Source organism: Colletotrichum higginsianum, chromosome 3 (genome assembly GCF_001672515.1).
Source record: "Colletotrichum higginsianum IMI 349063 chromosome 3, whole genome shotgun sequence".
In the NCBI taxonomy this organism is placed as follows: Eukaryota; Fungi; Ascomycota; class Sordariomycetes; order Glomerellales; family Glomerellaceae; genus Colletotrichum; species Colletotrichum higginsianum.
In genome coordinates this window covers 4,907,397-4,925,353 of record NC_030956.1, presented here as the reverse complement: position 1 = coordinate 4,925,353, position 17,957 = coordinate 4,907,397, and the positions used below count along the sequence as shown (strand labels likewise).

The window sequence follows — 17,957 nt, the reverse complement described above, 5'->3', positions numbered from 1 at the left end:
GGTATTCTTGAAATTTATTATTTCATCTGAATCGTAACTCATCCCACGCCATCGGGGCCCTCGCTCGTAGCTGTCATCTTCGACGTAGCCATCCGAACACGTCGCCCTTTATCCTGTGCCGCACGTGCTGGTTGAAGCCGTAGGTGATTGCGTTCGCGAGGCCGATGTACTGGCTCGAACTCTGCAGCGCCGACAAGACCCTGCTTTGCGAGGTGTTCCCCGACGCCTCCATAAGTCTGTTGACGAGGCCGGGGATCCAGAGCACCACGTACATGACGGGGTAGGCGTTGAGGAGCATCATGCGCTTGATCTCGCGCTCGACTTTCCGCGTCTGCTGGCGGATGGGGAAGTCGCTCATCATGGTCGCGGTGACGTTCTGCGGCGCCTGCTTGGTCGGGATGTTGTGGAGGCTCGGGTTCAAGGGGAAGTCCCTCGACTGAAGCTGCCGGGAAGGCGGCAGATGCCACTCCAGGGTTGAGCTGCGGCTTCTGTTGCCCCGCTTGCTGCCGGAGCCGAAAGCGAAGGAGTCCATGGCGATGCGTGAGAGTCTCTTTGCCGCTGGAGGCGGCATGTCGCGCTGGAGATGTGATGGTCCTCCCGCCGCGCTCTGATGCAGTTTGTCCTCCTGTTCCAGGTACGAGAACCTTGCCTCGGACGCTTGGGTCATGTCCAGGTCGTGGTCGTCGAAGCGGGAGATCCTCGCAGACATCTTCCGCCTCGGTTCTTCGGCCAGGGGATCTTCGACGAGGTGCGGCCCCCTGGACTCCGATAGTCTGTTGCTTTGTGCTCTTGCTTCCACGTCGTCCTCTTCGTCCGAGCTCGAGTCCCTGGCCGGGCCGAGTTCATGAGCGTGGAACCCGAGGGCCGTCTCCTTGTCGTGTTGCGGATTCGGTAATTTCTTCTGTGGTTCGCTCCAGGTCGGTTTCGGTCGTTCGAACTGGTCCAATTCCAGCTCTGGTGCTTGGATGACCTCGAATCCCTGCTTCTTGCGTATGGATGATGTGATGACGTCGCCGTTGGAGTCGCCGCTGTTGTACAATGGGTCGGAGGTGCTGACCATGGAACGGAAGTGTCGTCCGAGATACCACCAGACGTAGAGATAAATGAGAATGGTGGTGAAGATTATGCCGAAGCGCCAGCCGTGAGTGAGCGCGTATCGAAGATCGGATCGGTCTCGTGATATCCAACACCAGTTTCCGCTGACAGGCTCCATGGTGCCCATCACTGTCGCTGTGGTGCTGGTGATGATGGGGACAACCCAAACGGAAAGGCAAATCATGATTTTTCTGGAGGTTGAAGTATTTGGCATGTAGGTTTTCCGTGTAATCGTAAGGAACGTGACGACCGCAATAGCCAGAATAGAGAAGTCGGAGGCCTGTACGGAGAGCTGGCCGATCATGCCGTTCAGGACGCACGCGGCACCCGGGTGCAGTTCTTTGTCCTTGATGTAGATGATGCCTGAGATGCTGTTGCCAAGTGAGTTCATGAACTCTTTTTTTATAGCGATTATTGTCAGCTTGAACTGGGCCCGCGGAAGGGGGGGTGATTCTGGGGCAATAGGCTTACCGGCCAACGTCAGGTTCAGAACGAGGGCATGGCGAAAGGAACGTTGCTGATCATGGTAGAAAACGAAAGAAATCAAGACGCCTAGTGTTGCTAGAAAAGAGAGAATACTACCCGTGAGGGTGACGGATGCGACTGCCGCATCGAAGGCCATCGTGAGCCCGCACGCCAGTAATGTTGGTTAACGCCACGGGCGACCTCACGGTCGACGTGGAAATGGGTAACGTCTTGTACCAAAAGCCGTGCGCTCTCTTTCCCAAGACCGCGGGCTGGGCGGCACTGGGCTCCCCGTTGCATTGACTGGGTCACGGGTCAGTTGAGCGAGTCATGATGCCGTCGCGAAGCGTGGGTCTCCCTCCCCTGAGCATTCTATTTATCGAGTGATGGGCGTGATGCCATCCGAACTTGGACAGGCCGGGCAAGAGCTTAAAATGCACGAGAGAACCCAAAACGTGCGACTTTTGCAACCGAGACCGACTCAGTGAGCCGGCACTTACTTGATGACCCGATTTGGACCTCACTTGAGGCTTTTGATGCATGAGTCCGCCTTGTGATCTTGCTAGATGCTACCCAATTGTGGAAGAAGAAGAGGAAGAAGAAGAAGAAGAAAACTCTTGCGTCAAACTGCCTTGTTGTCAAGGCGCGAGTGGGAGCCGGGGGGGCTGGTTGTGAAAGTTCCCACATGAAGTAAGACAGGGTCTCCTTAATCAACACTGGCCGTTTTGGAACGCCGTACCCTGTCGCTTCACTCCACTGCATAGTCCGGGAGCCGTTAGCGAAGGCGCAGTTCCACGTGGATTCATGTGTCAGAGTTCGGGAAACAGTAAAAGAGACGGCTCCCTCGGCTCTTGCATTGGAGAGGCTTCGCTGGAAGTTGGCTGAACTTGTCATGTCATCCCAAGCCCGTAGCGCGCGTCTGTCGCCAACTTACCAACCTCTTGGGGCCTCGAGAAGGACGGGGGTCCCCTTCGCTTCAAAGAAATGGGCTGCGAGCGGTTCTGTCACGCTCTTTGAGACAGACGTCTGCAGCACTGGGACATGAGAAACAGGCCGGCCGGTAACGTCAAACCTACGCGTATCCTGCAGGCGAGGTCACGCAATCGATTCGCTGCCACTTGTCGCATAACTCTGAGCGGAAAGCTTATGAAGTTGGCCCTTGAACCTTATTACGGCAAGATTGGGTGCTCTCGATTTGTCGAGAGTGGCAGGCCTCGACCGCACCTTGTGCCTCAACAGCGCCCTGCTTCAGTGCGGGTGAAGGATTATCAAGGTTCAGGCCAAGTGCATGTGTAGTAACGGTCTTACCCCTGAATATAGCTCAGGATCCCTTGCTTGTCTAGATGTCTTGAGTGATGGTCTCCAGGGGAAGCCTTGCAGTCCCCGTCCAGCTTCCGAAAACGAGCAAGGAGCGGCTTGACATCGCCAATCCACCGGCGGATACCACTTCGTCGGGGTTTAGACGTTTCCGGTTAAGATCAGCTCTGATGCCTTGGCTGGAGACGGAGAACGTGTGGGCGCACAGATCGCCGTGCTCTGGTAACTGCCAACTTTTTCTTCAAACTTTGAAAGATGCACGACATTGCCACGATTGCTGATCAAGCCCAGACTGTACGAAAAAGTATGGATTACACGCGATCCCATACCCCCCACGTACGATGCACATCGTATGTTGCCTCCACAGGCCAGCCGTTGTTCCACCCCTCTCGCGGAACCCTTGGCCCCGGTCGTGCGTTCTCTCATCATCTCCCTCCTCCGCAGCAGCAGCAGCAGCGGACGACAGGCTGAAACCCAAGCGAGAGATGGGTGTCTGTCCCCTCCCTGACATGTTCGAAACTTGCCACACTGCCGCGCGAGACCGAGACTTCCGCGGGCCTCCCGCAGTCGTGCTGGTTCTACCTCCATCTGGCCACGGTCAGCCGCGCGGGAAGCGGATGAGAGCCCGAGTCCGGCTAGCCGCTCTCTGCAAACCTGCCCGCGCAGGTGCCGGTAGACATTCATTACTTTTAATTTTCGTTAGCGTCCTGCTAATATAACTCGCACTGGTCGGTGGGTTGCCAAGGCGCGTCAAGAATAGAAGTAAGCCCGAAAGCCGGATTCGACAACGAACCGTTCAGTCTTCAGTGGTCCCGACGATAACTCGCGGTGCTTCCTGTGAATCGGAATCAGAAAACGATGCTTTTGAACAATCATCTCTCCTCCTCTCCCAAGCCCTCTGATCATTCTAGCTTACGATTAAAGTTGGGAGAAATTAATCCCCGAGTTGCTTGCGGATGAACTCCGCTCTGTTGAGGGGCAAAAACGATGGGCGAGAAAAGCACAGAGCGCAGCGTGACATACGCGACGGATGCGATGGGGACTTTCCCGGGTCATGAGTCGTGAGAGTGTGTGATGATCAGCCTCGAATCCCGAAACAACGGATTCATCCTGGTTATAACTGCCGATGGAATAATCGACACCCGCCCCCCTTTGGCCCTGAGAAAGTGGCCGGCCTTGCATTCGTCATAGAGGTCTCCTGGGGATGGTGGACAATATTTCCCCATTCAGCCGGAAACCGCTTCAAACCGACTTGACTCTCTCGGTTTGCGCTCCGAGGCATTGGATGTTGCAGTGTCCGCCCTCGGTAAGTTGCGTCTTTATGTTGGCGAGGATCACACATGGCCATCGACATCAAATCTGACGGAAACGTTGAATGCTTTCAAATGAAACGACGTTGCGGTTGTGTGCAAGAAAGCATTCTTGGTAAAGTAGGGCAATGAATGGCATTCAACAGTAACAGAGGGGGCATTTGCTTGCAGGTTTAGTTGGCAGATGAGAAACTATATTAGTGAACAATCCGACAGACGGATTCCTGGTTATATAGCTAGCAATATATGTATAAGAGTCTCAAATAGATTAGAACCTGGATGAAGTTTTCTTAGGTTTCAAGGATCTGGAAAACCCTATTGTTCGTGGATGTTTTCCCTTCCTGGCACTCCAAAATCGTAAAGTGTCGCCATTCCTTATTTCGTCTTGCCGCTCATCAAGCTATAGTGTTCTTGAAAAACAAATCAAGCCTCAACAAAAATGGCGACGATACAGGCACAAATGTTATGTGGGACTGAGAGTCATTTATTCGTGGGTGCTCCATCTACACTTCTAAACACGTTGCTCGGAGCAATTGTCTCAGGTGGTGCCATGAATTCCTGCATTTATGTTTATTAATCACATCATCCAACGAAGACAAGACGAGCATGCGTTACCATTCGACATTAGCAACTCGATGGTTACCTCTAGTCTAGCTTCAGAACCCATTTGCCTTTGAGCTAACTCGACGTCAGTTGGTTGTCGACTTTTCGGAAGACGGAGAACTCTTACCTGGCCCGCGTGCATGGTCTGAACAAGCTCCTCAATGTCGTCAAGCTTTCCCAGGTGGACCTTTGGCACAACAGCACGTCGTCTCACGAACTCCAGAGCCTCCAGTATATCCGCACGGGTCCCAACCGAGGAGCTTTCGATCTTCCACCCCTTGGCGATGAGCCAGAGAGGGTTGAAGTTGACCCTGGCCTCAGCCGACAGAATCCCCACGCACATCAGGGTACCGAACGGCGCAAGCAGCTCGAAGGCCTCTTGGTAACGTCGGGCACCCACTTTTCGCCCACCCCCCCATTTCGCCCACCCATAAATGAGGCTATCCCCATCATAACCACCAAGTTCAATTAACTATTGACTTCGTCTAGATGCCACCACAATACAGCTTTCAGCTTCACTAGGTAAATCAGACTCGCTGGATTCATCCGTGATACCCTCTTTTTCGCCAGCCTCAATTTGAGCCTTCTGGATGTCCTTGATATTGGCGAACTTGGTGTTTGGGTCGATCTGGACTGTCCTTCTTTTCCTTGCTGCATTATTGGTGACTTGGGCCTGCAGGAGCTCAAGATTATGCTGGGCAGTTGCCAGCTTATAGGACTGCTCGCTGAAGCCTTTTTTCACCTTTATGAAAAGGAGGCGTTGAGTACTAGCATCATTATCCAGCTCTGTGAATAGCTTCAACTGGCCAGCCAGATCCTTCATCTTCCTTGGCGTCGACCATGCCACTGCAGACGATACAGAAGCCCATCCTTCAGCTCCCCTGCCTTCCTTGACTTCCTCCTTGCCTCCAGACTGCCCTTTGCAGGTCTGATGAGATGATGCTGATGGTGTTGGTGTTGATGGGAGCAGCAGACGACTCATAAGGGGCTTTGCCATAGAAACAGGCCATAGTCCAGTCCATTTCCACCCACTTTTAATGTTCTGGATCGTCATCCCTGCCAGGGCAGCCTTATAATAACAGCCTAGGAAGTTCCTCTTGCCTACAACAGTAGAGTCATTCCAATGACTAAGGTATCCAAGCTCCTTCCTATAGGCTGCCTTTAATGGGCCAAAGACTGACTGATCAAGTGGCTGGAGGACATGGGAGGTATGTGGTGGTAAGAACAATAGATGGATGTTGTTTATATAGCAGAGCCACATAAAGTCCGTCGTTGTATGGCTCCCATGCCCATCCAAGACCAGCAGTCTAACCTCCTCCTTGCCCTGAGGGACAGTCTGAGGGATGAAGACCTTCTGCAGCCATTCAACTGCAGTGGCATCTGTTGTCCATCCATTCTCTGTTGCTGTAAACTGCCAGCCTTCATAAGGGCCAAGATCCAAAGGAAACCACTGCTGCTGGACTGTTATACCCTTATATATAATGAGGGGATGCAGTCTGTGGCCCAGGGCAGAGATGCATTCAATAATAGATACCCATGCCCTTGATCCAGGCTGTTTCTTGCGAACAGACTTCGTCTCAGACATGCCCAGCACCAGCCCATTAGATCCTTGCCCCTCAAGGATACCAGTCTCATCCATGTTGTATCTGTTGGCTGGTTTAATGCTGATGATCTCTGGCATGGCGAGATGCTTGAACCAGTCCCTGATGACCTCAGTAGATGCCCCATTAACACGTCTAGAATCGATAGGGCGACTTCTCTGGACCTTGACTGAAGGATTCCTATTCAGAAAGGCTGTTATCCAACCTTTCCCTATAGGCTCTGTATCCCCCATAGCATGGAGGATCCTCTCTGCGAATAGCTTCACTTGCAGATGGGTTGGAGCAACACCAAGGGCATGCTGAATGCGAATCCATTCAGCCAACTTAGCCTCCTGACCTATAGAGAGTCTCTGATGGTCAGCAAAGGCAAGTTGCCTTGGTTGGCAGCCCTTGATGCGACTGCGAAGTGTTGAACGTGGCACACCCCATTCGATTGATGCTTTCCGGAGGGACTGCCCATTGGCGACTGCTTCCAAGGCCTGATTGACCTCATACTCGGTATATGCGCTCATAAGGGCAAGAAAAAGGTATGCTGAAAAAATGAAGCCATTCGGATAAAAACTGTAAATGTTGTGATGGTTAGAAAAAGGAGGAGGTTGGAGGTTAGGTGTGCTGATGAGGGATTTATGGGTGGGCGAAATGGGGGGGTGGGCGAAAAGTGGGTGCCCGACGTTATGCGACTGTCGCCGTAGCCGCGACAACCACCGCCTTTGCGCCGTGACCTCCAGTCGCCCGCCTCACCTTCTCGCCCAAAGTTCCCGGCGTGGTGACGTCGATGTACAGCTCGGCGCCATGCGCTTTGCAAATCTCGCCCTTCTCGGGGCCGGCGTCGACGGCAATCACACGATAGCCCATGGCGTGAGCGTACGCCACGGCCAGAGCTCCGACGCCGCCACCCGCTCCCGATATCGCGAACCATTGGCCCGGCGTGATGCGGCACCCTTTGATGGCCTTGTAGGCGGTTACACCACCACACAGAATCGGGGCAATCTCTTCATCGGGCAAGTTGTCGAATTGCGGCGGAAGCCGGGCCAGGTAACGGAGCGGTACGAGTGTGTATTGGGCAAAGGTCCCGTCGTACGCCTTGCCTGAGTGGAGTGCCTTTTCGCAACGAGTTTCGCCCTCGTTTGCGAGATCGACGCAAGACTCGCAAGTGCTGCAGATGTCGCGGGTCCAGGCGACCCCGACTCGCTGTCCAACTTCGACCGACTGGTCGAGGGCGGCGACGTTGGAGCCCAAGGCCGCGATGCGGCCAACCCCCTCATGTCCGAGGATGTTGCCCACCGATCCAAAATGGCCCATGGCCATTCCCAAGTCGGAACCACAGAGGCCTGTCATCGAGAGGCGAACAAGGACCTCATTTGGGCCCGGGACCGGACGCGCCTCATCTCTAACAGTGAAGGTGGGTTTTTCTTTTGAGCCCTGGGGCGACTGCGGAATGAAAACTCGTTATAGACCAGATTAAGCGGGGTGTGTGTTGATAGTATCAACAAGTCTGAGGTAACTCACCGTGAGAACAGCGGCCTTGTGTGTGTCCATGCTGGGTTTTGGATACCGAGTATGGAAGTCTGAGAGAAGCAGATTGCTACTGCGCACGTATTGGTAGTCGGGGATGATCAAGTCCGCGTTTTATCTCCCACCATCCATGATGCATCGGTTAGCCCTGGCTTCCCCGCCATTTCTGGGCCAACCTGCGCGGAAACGCACTTCCGCATCATCGGTTCCCCTCACTTATGAACCGAGAGCGCTTTGGTCTAAGTGATCATCCGTGCCTAGATCGTGTTCGCATAATCGTGTTCGCATACGAAGGGCCCTGCCCTACGTCATGGAAGTTGTAGGCGGGACTGACGCCAAGGCCCCCGGGTTGCGCAACGACAAATGGAAATGGCTCAGACTTGACACTTGCTCCCAACGCACAATCAGTGATTCAACATGGCTAATTCTACAACATTCAGCAGTTAGAACAAGAGAAAAAGCAAGTTGAAATGACACTACAGTATACTTGGAGTTTCAACAATAAGTAGTAATCCCATATTGGCGTTGAAGCTGTAGTCGACTTTGGAATGAACGTGGTTGGTTCCTAAGGATCAGTTTTCAGATACTCTCCTCAAGCAGCAGCTGTGTAGTGTATTAGTGTTCATCATTTTGCTGGATAAGTTCAAGCCTCACTAAAGACATTCGTTTAGTTGCTTCAATAGATGGCACAAGAGTTGTGCCTTGCATCTGAAACCTGAACAACTACAAGTCACCCGTTACTTCCCTATACCTGCCCTGGAATTGGAGTGTCATCACAGGCAAACTCGGGGTTCTTCTAGATGGAAGACTCTGGAGACATTCCGCAGTGAACCGTCTCTTCTAGCCCTTGGATTACGAGATTCTCTGGCCAAGATTTGTTGTAGCTATGCCTCGAGCATGCTTGCCAGCCTCCAGGTACCCTTCTTCTTCGACTCGACAACCCTCAGACAGGAACACGTTGTTAGATTGGCTGGGTTCCCTAGACATGCATGTGGTTCGATTGTCTAATCAACACTAAAACCGGCCTGATGAAGTCTTTCATTAGTTGCATAGGAAAATTTCGTTTTTTGAAATATAAGTATTGACCTAGATAGGGAGCGTGTCTACGTGATTCAACGATGCCTGAGCTAGTGCAGAGATACAGTAGAATGTCTAAAACCTTAAAACGCCCGGCTCATGTGAATGTACACTTCAAGTATTGTTGTAAGACCAGCAGCTTCAAACTCTTTTTTCCGCGGCAGTAGTGGGCTTTTTTGATCATCTTGCTGTCCTTTTTCATATTGAAGGTTCATGTTTCTGTGTATGCCAGCATCTATCATCTCTCCAGAAAATTACTCGACAGATATGATGTGACGAACATCAGAGCTTCAACCCCCAAAACCCCACCCGTAACGCAGCCTGGAATTCAGATTCAGTACAACCTGATGACAAAAACCTGAATCTCTTGTCCTGAAAATGCTATGGAACGGGTTATACTCTACCCCAAAGGCATATGCTAACCAGCGCCAAGTGACAGCGTTGTTGTCCCACCGCAGAGTGCTGGGCTCAGCTGTACCACACAACATTTGCCGGCCCCGACGCCAATCCGAGGTGCGCCACCGCGGACGCCGTGACGGACGCGCCGGCGGCGTCGATCTTCCAAACCTCGAGGAAGTTGGAGCCGCTGTCGGTGATGGCGAAGTAGTCCTCGCTGAAGGGGGCCGGGGACACGGCGTTGGCGGAGCCGCCGCTGTTGGTGGTGGGCAGGAGGAACAGCTGCTCGGTGACGGCGCCGGACGCGCCGTCGAGGGCGAAGGCGGAGACGTAGCCCGGGACGCCGACGGTGCGGGAGCGCGTGGCGGCGAGGAGGTACTTGGGCGCGGCGGCGGCGCTCGCGTTGCCGCTGGGGATGGAGAAGAGGACCTCGTCGGCCCAGTAGGAGGAGGTGTTGGTGTATCCTTTTTGAGTAAGGTCAGCAGGCTACTTCACCCCCCGAGCATCTCGTACTCATTGCTGGGGAAACACACCTGAAGGCAGCAGAGAGTATGTGGTGTTGGTGAACGTCAGCTTGCCGGTGGTCGTGTCGCGCTTGTAAGAAGCAATAGAGTTGGCCTCCTCGTAGACGACGTAGACCCAGTTGCCGTTGGGGTGCACGGCCAAGTGCCGCGGGTTCGACCCCTCGGCCGCGGCGAGGTACTGGACCTCTTCGACTTCACCAGTGGTGTTGTCATAAGAGTGGACCCAAACGGCGTTGCCCATGTCATCGGCAGAGTAGATGAAGTCATTCTGGGGACTCAAGGAGGTTCCGTGGACGCCGGCGGCGCTGTCGTAGGTGACATTCGCAGTTGCCTCTTGGAGCACGCCTGATTCGTCGACCGTGATCGCGAGACTGGAGCATCCACCTCCGTATGGAGTTCCGAAGACGGTGTAGGGGGCCGCAGTGGAAGAGGCGATGAAGTTGGCGTTGGAACCTGTGTGCTGCACGTAAGTCTCTGTAAGTGCGGAGGCTCAAATTACGAAACTTACAGCCTGATGGCAGGCTCACATTGCTGCTGTATGACAAACCGAGGTCGTCGGTGATGGAGTAGCTCTGAAAGTAGCCAGTGGTGCCCACATACAAGTTTTTCAATCGAGACTACAGGATATCGATCAGCATCGACCTCAAGGGGTATCGAGGTGGTAGGGTCGACCATACGTCGAGGGCAATCCACTTCGAGCCGGCAGACGCATCGGTGGTAATATTGTTCTTGAGGGTGAGAGAGTGGGTTTGATCATCGAACTCGACGCCAACAATAGTGCTGCCGGAGAAGAAGCCCGAGAAGAAGTAATGAGTGTCGGCCAACGCAGGGGCGGCGGCTGCTGCGAGCGAAAGCAGTTGGAACAAGCGCATGTTGTCAGAGTTGGGTAGATGAGATGAACAGATGAGGAGCTCAACAAATCAAGAGCAACAAACGGCTCGGCAGAGAAACACTGGCCTCATATGTAGAAGAGTCGGCGGGAGAGCTAGACGACGACCATTGCCGCCGCTCTCTCCATGGCAAAGCCCACGGGAGGAGGTATTCCACATCACGGCGATGCAGGGCCCCGTGTCAAGAACCATTGCGCGGCTCAATAAAGTATACCAAGCTTTTTTCGCATGGGGCACGCAACCCCAGGGGGCGAGGTGCCGCTGTGGAGTGAATCGGCAAGGAAACAACGACAAACATGAATGTAGGGAACGATGGAGGTCAACCAGGGGCGAAATATTCGTGTTCATTTCCAGTGGGAGGGGGGGGGGGGGACGGTTGTGCCAAGAATAGCCTCAAAGGGTGACTTCGATGCCACAATTGACGATATTCGAGGGACAGGCCTATGAGAGTTCACGCTTACAGGCGCATGCGTAATCACTGAACAGCCCCAGTCGAACACAGCGAGATCCGGGCCAACTGTCGCCTTATTAGACAACGTAGTTCACTAGGCAATGCTTGTGTCAACTTGAGTGTTGATGGTTCCGTATGTCGCCCACATCCCGATGAAGCGGGACCGAGGCCATCCCGGAGTACCCCTCTCCCGCGCATGCCGGACGATAGCAATGCGGCTGCTTTCACCAGGGTTGGTACCCGGAACGAGCTGATGGATAAGGCGCATATGGGTTGACTCTGGGTTGGGATGCTGTTTTTCGTACGAACCTTCGAAGAAAAGTCGATAATGGCCATATCTCGCGTGCTAAATCGGGTGACCTCGTAAGTAGTGAGGGTTTGTCTGAAGATGTCCAAATGGCAGCAGGTCATCTGTCTAGGCGCGCCATGAGTCAAAGCCTCTCTGGAGAACGTCAAAGGTCTTCAGAGGGTGTGGTGACCTAGGAGCCTGTTACATGGAGAAGCGTCAGCACTCAGTATTCTTACCAGAGGTAATTGGAGATATTGCACCAATCCCGTTCAATGGGAAGCGGTCTCGGTAAGGATTCAATGTGCCATGCTTATGCCCAAGCAGTCAGTCCGCATCCATGTGCTGGTTCCCGCCGCCGGACGAGAAAGGAGGCCCTTCCGAACTAGGGAATGTAAGACGGCCCCCTAAGCGGGTCAACGCGGCACAGGGCCCGACCGACCTTGGAGCGAATGAGACGAGCGGCCTCCGTCACCGGTTCGCCGAGCTATGCTATGCTACGTAAGAGAGGGGTATTTGCGGATTGCCGGATCCGGAGCTGCGGAGATCTGTCTCCACTAATTGGTCCGCTCGCAATGCCGGGGCAAAGCTTTTCCTTTGGTTGCAGTTGCACGGACGCTAAGCCGAATTTTCCGGAGGCCAGAGGAGAGGTTCTCTCACGCTCACGCTCACTCTCACTCTCACTCACTCTCACTCACTCTCGCTCTCGCTTTCACTCCCCCCTCTCGCTCTCTCTCACTGCCCTACCAATCTTCTAACTCTTCACTCACCCCCTTCTCGCGGTCGAAACGCATCCAAATCCAACGCACGCTTTGCACCATCTGATCCCCCCCCCGCCCTTCGCTCCCGGGTTTGAAGGATGCAGATAGAGTTAACCAAGACCAAGCCTTTCGACAGCCCGAACTCGACCCAATACTTTAACCTTCAGCCGGTCCACGCGCGTGCCCCTGTCTCACGTCGCCTGTAGGCTGTCACCCCCCCGGTCTCGCCCGTTCTCTCCCTCTCCCCCCCTCTCTCTCTGTGTCTCTCTGTGTCTCTCTGTCCCTTTTTCTCGTCCCCTCTTGTCTCACTTCCCCAAAACCTGAAAATACCCTTTCTCCGCCCGTACAAACCCCACCATGGATCGCCGCGACCGAGATAACCGGGCCGGCGAGACCAGGCCGTTGCTGTCGGACCAGCCGCACCTGAAGCCGGACATCGAGCCGGCCACGAGTAGCAGCAGCAGCAGCAGCAGCTGGCCGGCCGAGGCATGGCTGCTCTGCCAGTACGCGCTACCGCTCATCGCCACCTACCTGCTGCAGTACTCCTTCACCGTCATTACCACCTTTGTGGCCGGCCACCTCAGCGCCGACGACCTCGCCGCCGCCAGCATCGGCCTGACCACCATGAACATCGTCGGCTTCGCCATCTACGAGGGCATGGCTACCGCCCTCGACACCCTCTGCGCCCAGGCCCACGGCTCCGGCCGTCTCACCGCCGTCGGCCTACACGTCCAGCGCATGCTCATCCTCATGGCCATCGCCACCGTGCCCATCGGCCTCTTCTGGATCTTCTCGCCCTCCATCCTCTCGCTGTTCGTGAAGCAGCACCACCTGGCCGTCAAGGCCGGATCCTTCCTGAGGGTCAGCCTGGTCGGCATCCCCGGCTACGCCGCCTTCGAGGCGCTGAAGCGCTTCCTGCAGGCCCAGGGCGATTTCAAGAGCGCCATGGTCGTCCTCATCATCTGCGCCCCGCTCAACGCCCTCTTCAGCTGGTTCTTCGCCTTCAAGCTGGGCATGGGCCTCGAGGGCGCCGCCCTGGGCCAGGCCCTCGTCAACGACCTGCGGCCCGTCTTTTTGCTCGTGTACATCGTCTTCTGGGGCCAGTGGTCTCACCAGTGCTGGGGCGGCCTCTCCCGCAAGGCCTTTACCGAGTGGAGCGTGCCGGTGCGGCTGTCCATCGCCGGCTCGGCCGTCAACATCGGCGAGTGGGCCGCCTTTGAGATCCTGACGCTGAGCACCTCGTACCTCAGCACCGAACACCTCGCGGCGCAGACCATCATGACGACCATCTCGGTCGTCATGTGGCACATCCCCTTCTCCATCTCGGTCGCCATCAGCACCCGAATCGGCCACCTCATCGGCGCCGGCCTCGTATCGACCGCCCGGCGGGCCGCGACGCTGTACGCCGTCGTCTTCACCGTCGTCGGCATCCTGGACGCCATCCTGGTCTTTGCGTTCCGCAACCAGCTCGGCCTCATCTTCTCCGAGGACGCCGTCGTGCAGAGGCTGACGACGAACTCGATGCTCGCCGTCGCGGCGTTCCAGCTCATCGACTCCATCATCAACGGGTGCAACGGCGTGCTGCGCGGCCTGGGCCGGCAGTCCGTGGCGGCCTTTATCGTCTTTGTCGTCAACTATCTGGCCGCGGTGCCCATCGCCGTCTGGCTCGAGCTGGGGTCGCCGGCGCTGGAGCTCGACGGTGCCTGGCTGGGCCTTGGCGGCGGCATGGTAGTCATTGCCGTCATCGAGTGTGGGTACTTGAAGGTCATCAGATGGCAAGACTGCGTCGAGAGTGTCAGGGAAAGGGAGGGGTTGTAATTGGTCTCTTTGTGTCCTTTAAGCGGAGCGTAGCATAAGAAAGCGAGATGGCATATAGACACAAAAGTAATGCTGATGGTGGTATCAGGCCAACGCCATGCAGGCATGCCGCCAAGCCGAATTAGATATATGGTTGGGATATTTTCAACATTAGAGAATGCGTGGGATCCATAATGAGATTCTCACACAGTTGGTATACTGATACTCAAATCTCCATTTTCGTGCTCTGTGTTTAGAAAGGGATCTATGACGAGCGACGACATGGGAGAAATCTAGGAACACTACCTAGGTAGTCTTGTGAAATATATTCTAGCCAGGTACCTACCTACCTACCTGAGGTATCTTATGTACCTAGATAGGTAACTGCGGGTAGGAACTGACGGCCCTTTTGCTGGGTACCTTACTGTAGAAATGGATTATGTCAGCGTGGTATGATCGCACGTGAGAGCAGAGCAACGTGCTTGTCACCGGTTTTTGAGCATAAGCCTCAACTTTCCAGCAACTCACTCACCTGCGACTCTGACTCTCAAAACCCAATTCGGCTTTTGTCTTCGAGTCAGCGATCCTGTCCTCGCCATGACGGGCAACGGAAACCTAGGCCTGGCCGTCGCAAAAAATAAACGGCCTTGCTCCGTGTGCCACGACCTGGACCGAGACAAGATCCCGAACAAGACCAACGATGCTCTTGTCAGTCTGGTTTGCCCACTTGGTCAACTTCTCCAAGCCAGCAAGAAGGGATGCCAGACATGCTATGCCATCCAAGAGGCCGTCATGCGCATGGGGAAGATCGATCCGGCCACAACCGAGATAAAGCTCGGCGTGTCCCTTGTTTGCATCTACATCGGGCACCTCGTCAGAGTGGCGGCCGTCGTTGCCTGCAACGGCCCCGGAGGCACTATGCTTCCCATACAAACCACCTTCGAGATGTTCACAGCACCAGGTGAGGCCGTGAGAGACGCACGGCAGGTCTCTCTGCCTGCTTCGTGCCGAGCATGCTCGTTGATCAATGGTTACTGACGCGAGGCCCGCAGGAAAGCCATCTCCCTGGCCGGCGTTTGGCCCGGCTAGAAATATCGTCCCGAGGTTGCATTCCAAGCTTCGAAAGAAACTCGTTGGCGCTTGGATCAACGATTGCACTGCGTCGCATTCACTCTGCCACGAAACTCATGGTCCCATCCATGATGCCATGAGGTTGCGTCCTTTGCGGTATCTCGACCTGGGCAGCAATCCCCGGAACGGTCTCAAGCTCGTCGATGCCGCCTCCTCTCCCGGCCCCTATGTCGCCATCATCCATGGGGTTGATGGTCCGCTGCCGCCTCCTTCGTCGCTCACGACACTCGAGAATCTGGAGGCGCGCCAGAAGAGCATCCAGTGGTGGCAGATCCCGTTGGCTCTACAGGAAGCCTTGGCCGTTGCCCATGAACAGGACGTGCGGTACGCTTGGATTCCAGACTTTTGCGTGCTTCACGACGACGCGCAAGACCGCGTCTGGCATTTGGACCGGGAAGATAGCATCTTCCAGCTTGCGCATTTCACCATTGCCCTGACCGACATCAAAGACCTCAGGCTCGGCAACTTTGGTCCGGGCCGCAAAATCACATCACCCGAGGCCGACTCGGACGAGTCGAGTGCGTCCATCACGGTTGAAGTCAGCCACCGTGGCCGCAAATATTCCATCCAAATCCGCCAGACTATGCATTGGAGCCACTGGATCATGACCGATATGGGCATGCTGCGACCGCTCAAGGCCGGCGGCAAGCTCACAGACGTCGCCGATCGCCGCATGGGACTCCTACGGCATGCACCGTCGTTCCAACGCCTTTTGTTCTCGCGCCGGTTGCTCCATCTTCACGGTTCAGAGATGGTGTGGGAATGTTTCGAAAGCATGAGGTGCGAGTGTGACGACCAACACTACCTGAAGGAGCTCAACAGCATGTCCAGCCTCCCAAAGAGTAAGTTCCATGCCACAGGCTACGTCAACAGCATGGGCGATGTATTTGATATGTACATGAGCCTGCCCATCTCCGACCCCAGCGATAGACTGGTTTGCATGGCAGCAATGACCCGCTACACTGGCATGATTCACCAGCAGCGGTACATTGCTGCCCTCCCGGCGACAAACGCGACAGGCCTGGCGGAGTCTCTCCTTTGGAACTTGGGCCCCGTCTCGGATAAGTTTGCCGCCGAGCCCGGCGGTGGAAGCCAAAGCCGTCGTCATCACAGCCATCGTATCCCAACGTGGTCCTGGGCGTCCATGGTTCTTGAAAAGGGACAAACCATTCAGAGAGCCGAATCAATGATACCCGGCATCGAGCTCGGCACAACCTCGTTCACCACGCCTTTTGCCGTATGGGCATCTCGATCCTGCCCGACGCCGGGAAGCCGCGGAGACGGTATAATGGGGTGCTGTTTCCAACTCGGTGTGGACGCGGCCCTCTTTCAAGCGACCGGAGTCTTCGTGCCGGGAACGGAAGACGATCTGATGCTCGCCCCAGCAGATGACATCCCCAGCGAGAAGTCCAAACTCGCCAGGTTCTGGCTGGATTGTGAAGTGCATATGGCCAAGCTCAAGGCCGGAGAGGTTGGCTTGGATTTCTACTTCATGCCATTGGCCCAGATGAGAGTCAAGGACAATGACCTGTCGCCCGAGAACTACTGTTTCGCATTCGATGCGCCCATGAACGTCGGCTTGGTGCTGCTTCCCAGCGGAAGAGGTCACGCGCCGCCGGGCGGATTCGAGCGGGTCGGAGTCTTTGCAGTATCAACAGACCTTCCCTACTGCGATGGGGCCGTCAATCAACGGCTTTTTCTCGTTTGAGATGGGAAACGGTTGCAGGATAGCGCAAGATGGAGAGAGCATGCCCGTGGCACCTTGGACTATTTGCTAAAAGAGGAGGGGGGACAGACAGCAAGCAGAGTCAGGCAGAGTCGCCAACTTTACTTGAATTATTCCCCTGGTTTCAGTCCCCTCACGTTGTTTTGATCCTGTATTCCACGATTAACAACCAAGGATAATGATATTCGCAGCTACCGACTGCCTCGCTGAGAAAAGCCGGGCATGCGTGGCATCCTGGGTTAGTTAGTCTTCTGCATGGTCGACCTGGAATCCGACTGCGACTATGGGAACAACGCAACGAGAGTGAGGTTTCCAGTTCCCTGTCGTCTTCAGCGATTGCATTAGCCCCGATCTCCAAGGATCCTTACGACCATACTACCCGTTTCCCTATCCATCCTCGAAAGGGGGGGTGCAAAACACATAAAAAGAATAAGAAGTACAAAAAAGCATAGTCGAGCCGCAAGGGCGCAAAAGAAAGACCGCGATCCGTGGGACTCGAACCCACAGCCTTCCGATGGCATTTACAACGTAAAAGTCGGACGCTCTGACCAAATTGAGCTAGGAAAGCAACCGGTTTGTGATGGGCTGCTGTTTTACGCTCAGGTTTGCTGCTTATGTGTGTCATTTTACCTCGACCCCCCTCGGTGGAGCAATGACTGGGTCTGGTCTGCACTCTATTGACTTTTGACTCAACAATGACTGACTCAAACAAAGACTCTGTTGGAACCATGGACGGGCAATAGACAGGATGATTTGTTTGATGTCTCTAAACAATGGGAAGTTATTCGTGGCCACGCAAATCGAATGGCCTGAATGACTGACTGACTGACTGACAGACGCCAGGCTTGCTGCAGCCCAGACCGCTCTTTCGTGGGGGCAAAGGGAGAAGACACAGGTGTGTCCACCGTCTTCCATCCTTGAGCTCTCGTACGTTTGAAGTAATCATAAGCAGCCACTAGGATCGATAGCTCAGTGGTAGAGCGAGAGATTGCAGTTCCTTCACCGCAAACAT

At 54.9% G+C, this 17,957-nt stretch overlaps 4 protein-coding genes across 4 annotated transcripts; 1 reads left to right on the top strand and 3 right to left on the bottom strand.

Annotated features, from left to right (window-relative positions):
* Window positions 1-73: 73 nt before the first annotated feature.
* Window positions 74-1,717, bottom strand: CH63R_05010 (Integral membrane protein; the record flags this gene model as incomplete). Its single annotated transcript, XM_018299985.1, has 2 exons — window positions 74-1,458; window positions 1,567-1,717. 2 exons carry the CDS (start codon window positions 1,715-1,717, stop codon window positions 74-76), a joined length of 1,536 nt encoding a protein of 511 aa, XP_018161231.1.
* A 3,115-nt stretch (window positions 1,718-4,832) lies between these two features.
* Window positions 4,833-7,930, bottom strand: CH63R_05009 (Zinc-binding dehydrogenase; the record flags this gene model as incomplete). The annotated part of the gene is made up of 4 exons (XM_018299984.1): window positions 4,833-4,865; window positions 4,918-5,067; window positions 7,133-7,822; window positions 7,901-7,930. The coding sequence occupies 4 exons, from the start codon at window positions 7,928-7,930 to the stop codon at window positions 4,833-4,835; spliced, it is 903 nt and encodes a 300-aa protein (XP_018161230.1).
* A 1,521-nt stretch (window positions 7,931-9,451) lies between these two features.
* CH63R_05008 (Carboxy-cis,cis-muconate cyclase) lies at window positions 9,452-10,775 on the bottom strand (the record flags this gene model as incomplete). The annotated part of the gene is made up of 4 exons (XM_018299983.1): window positions 9,452-9,843; window positions 9,913-10,356; window positions 10,412-10,520; window positions 10,581-10,775. 4 exons carry the CDS (start codon window positions 10,773-10,775, stop codon window positions 9,452-9,454), a joined length of 1,140 nt encoding a protein of 379 aa, XP_018161229.1.
* A 1,873-nt stretch (window positions 10,776-12,648) lies between these two features.
* CH63R_05007 (MATE efflux family protein) lies at window positions 12,649-16,927 on the top strand (the record flags this gene model as incomplete). Its single annotated transcript, XM_018299982.1, has 3 exons — window positions 12,649-14,041; window positions 14,609-15,049; window positions 15,141-16,927. The coding sequence occupies 3 exons, from the start codon at window positions 12,649-12,651 to the stop codon at window positions 16,925-16,927; spliced, it is 3,621 nt and encodes a 1,206-aa protein (XP_018161228.1).
* Between the last annotated feature and the right edge of the window lie 1,030 nt (window positions 16,928-17,957).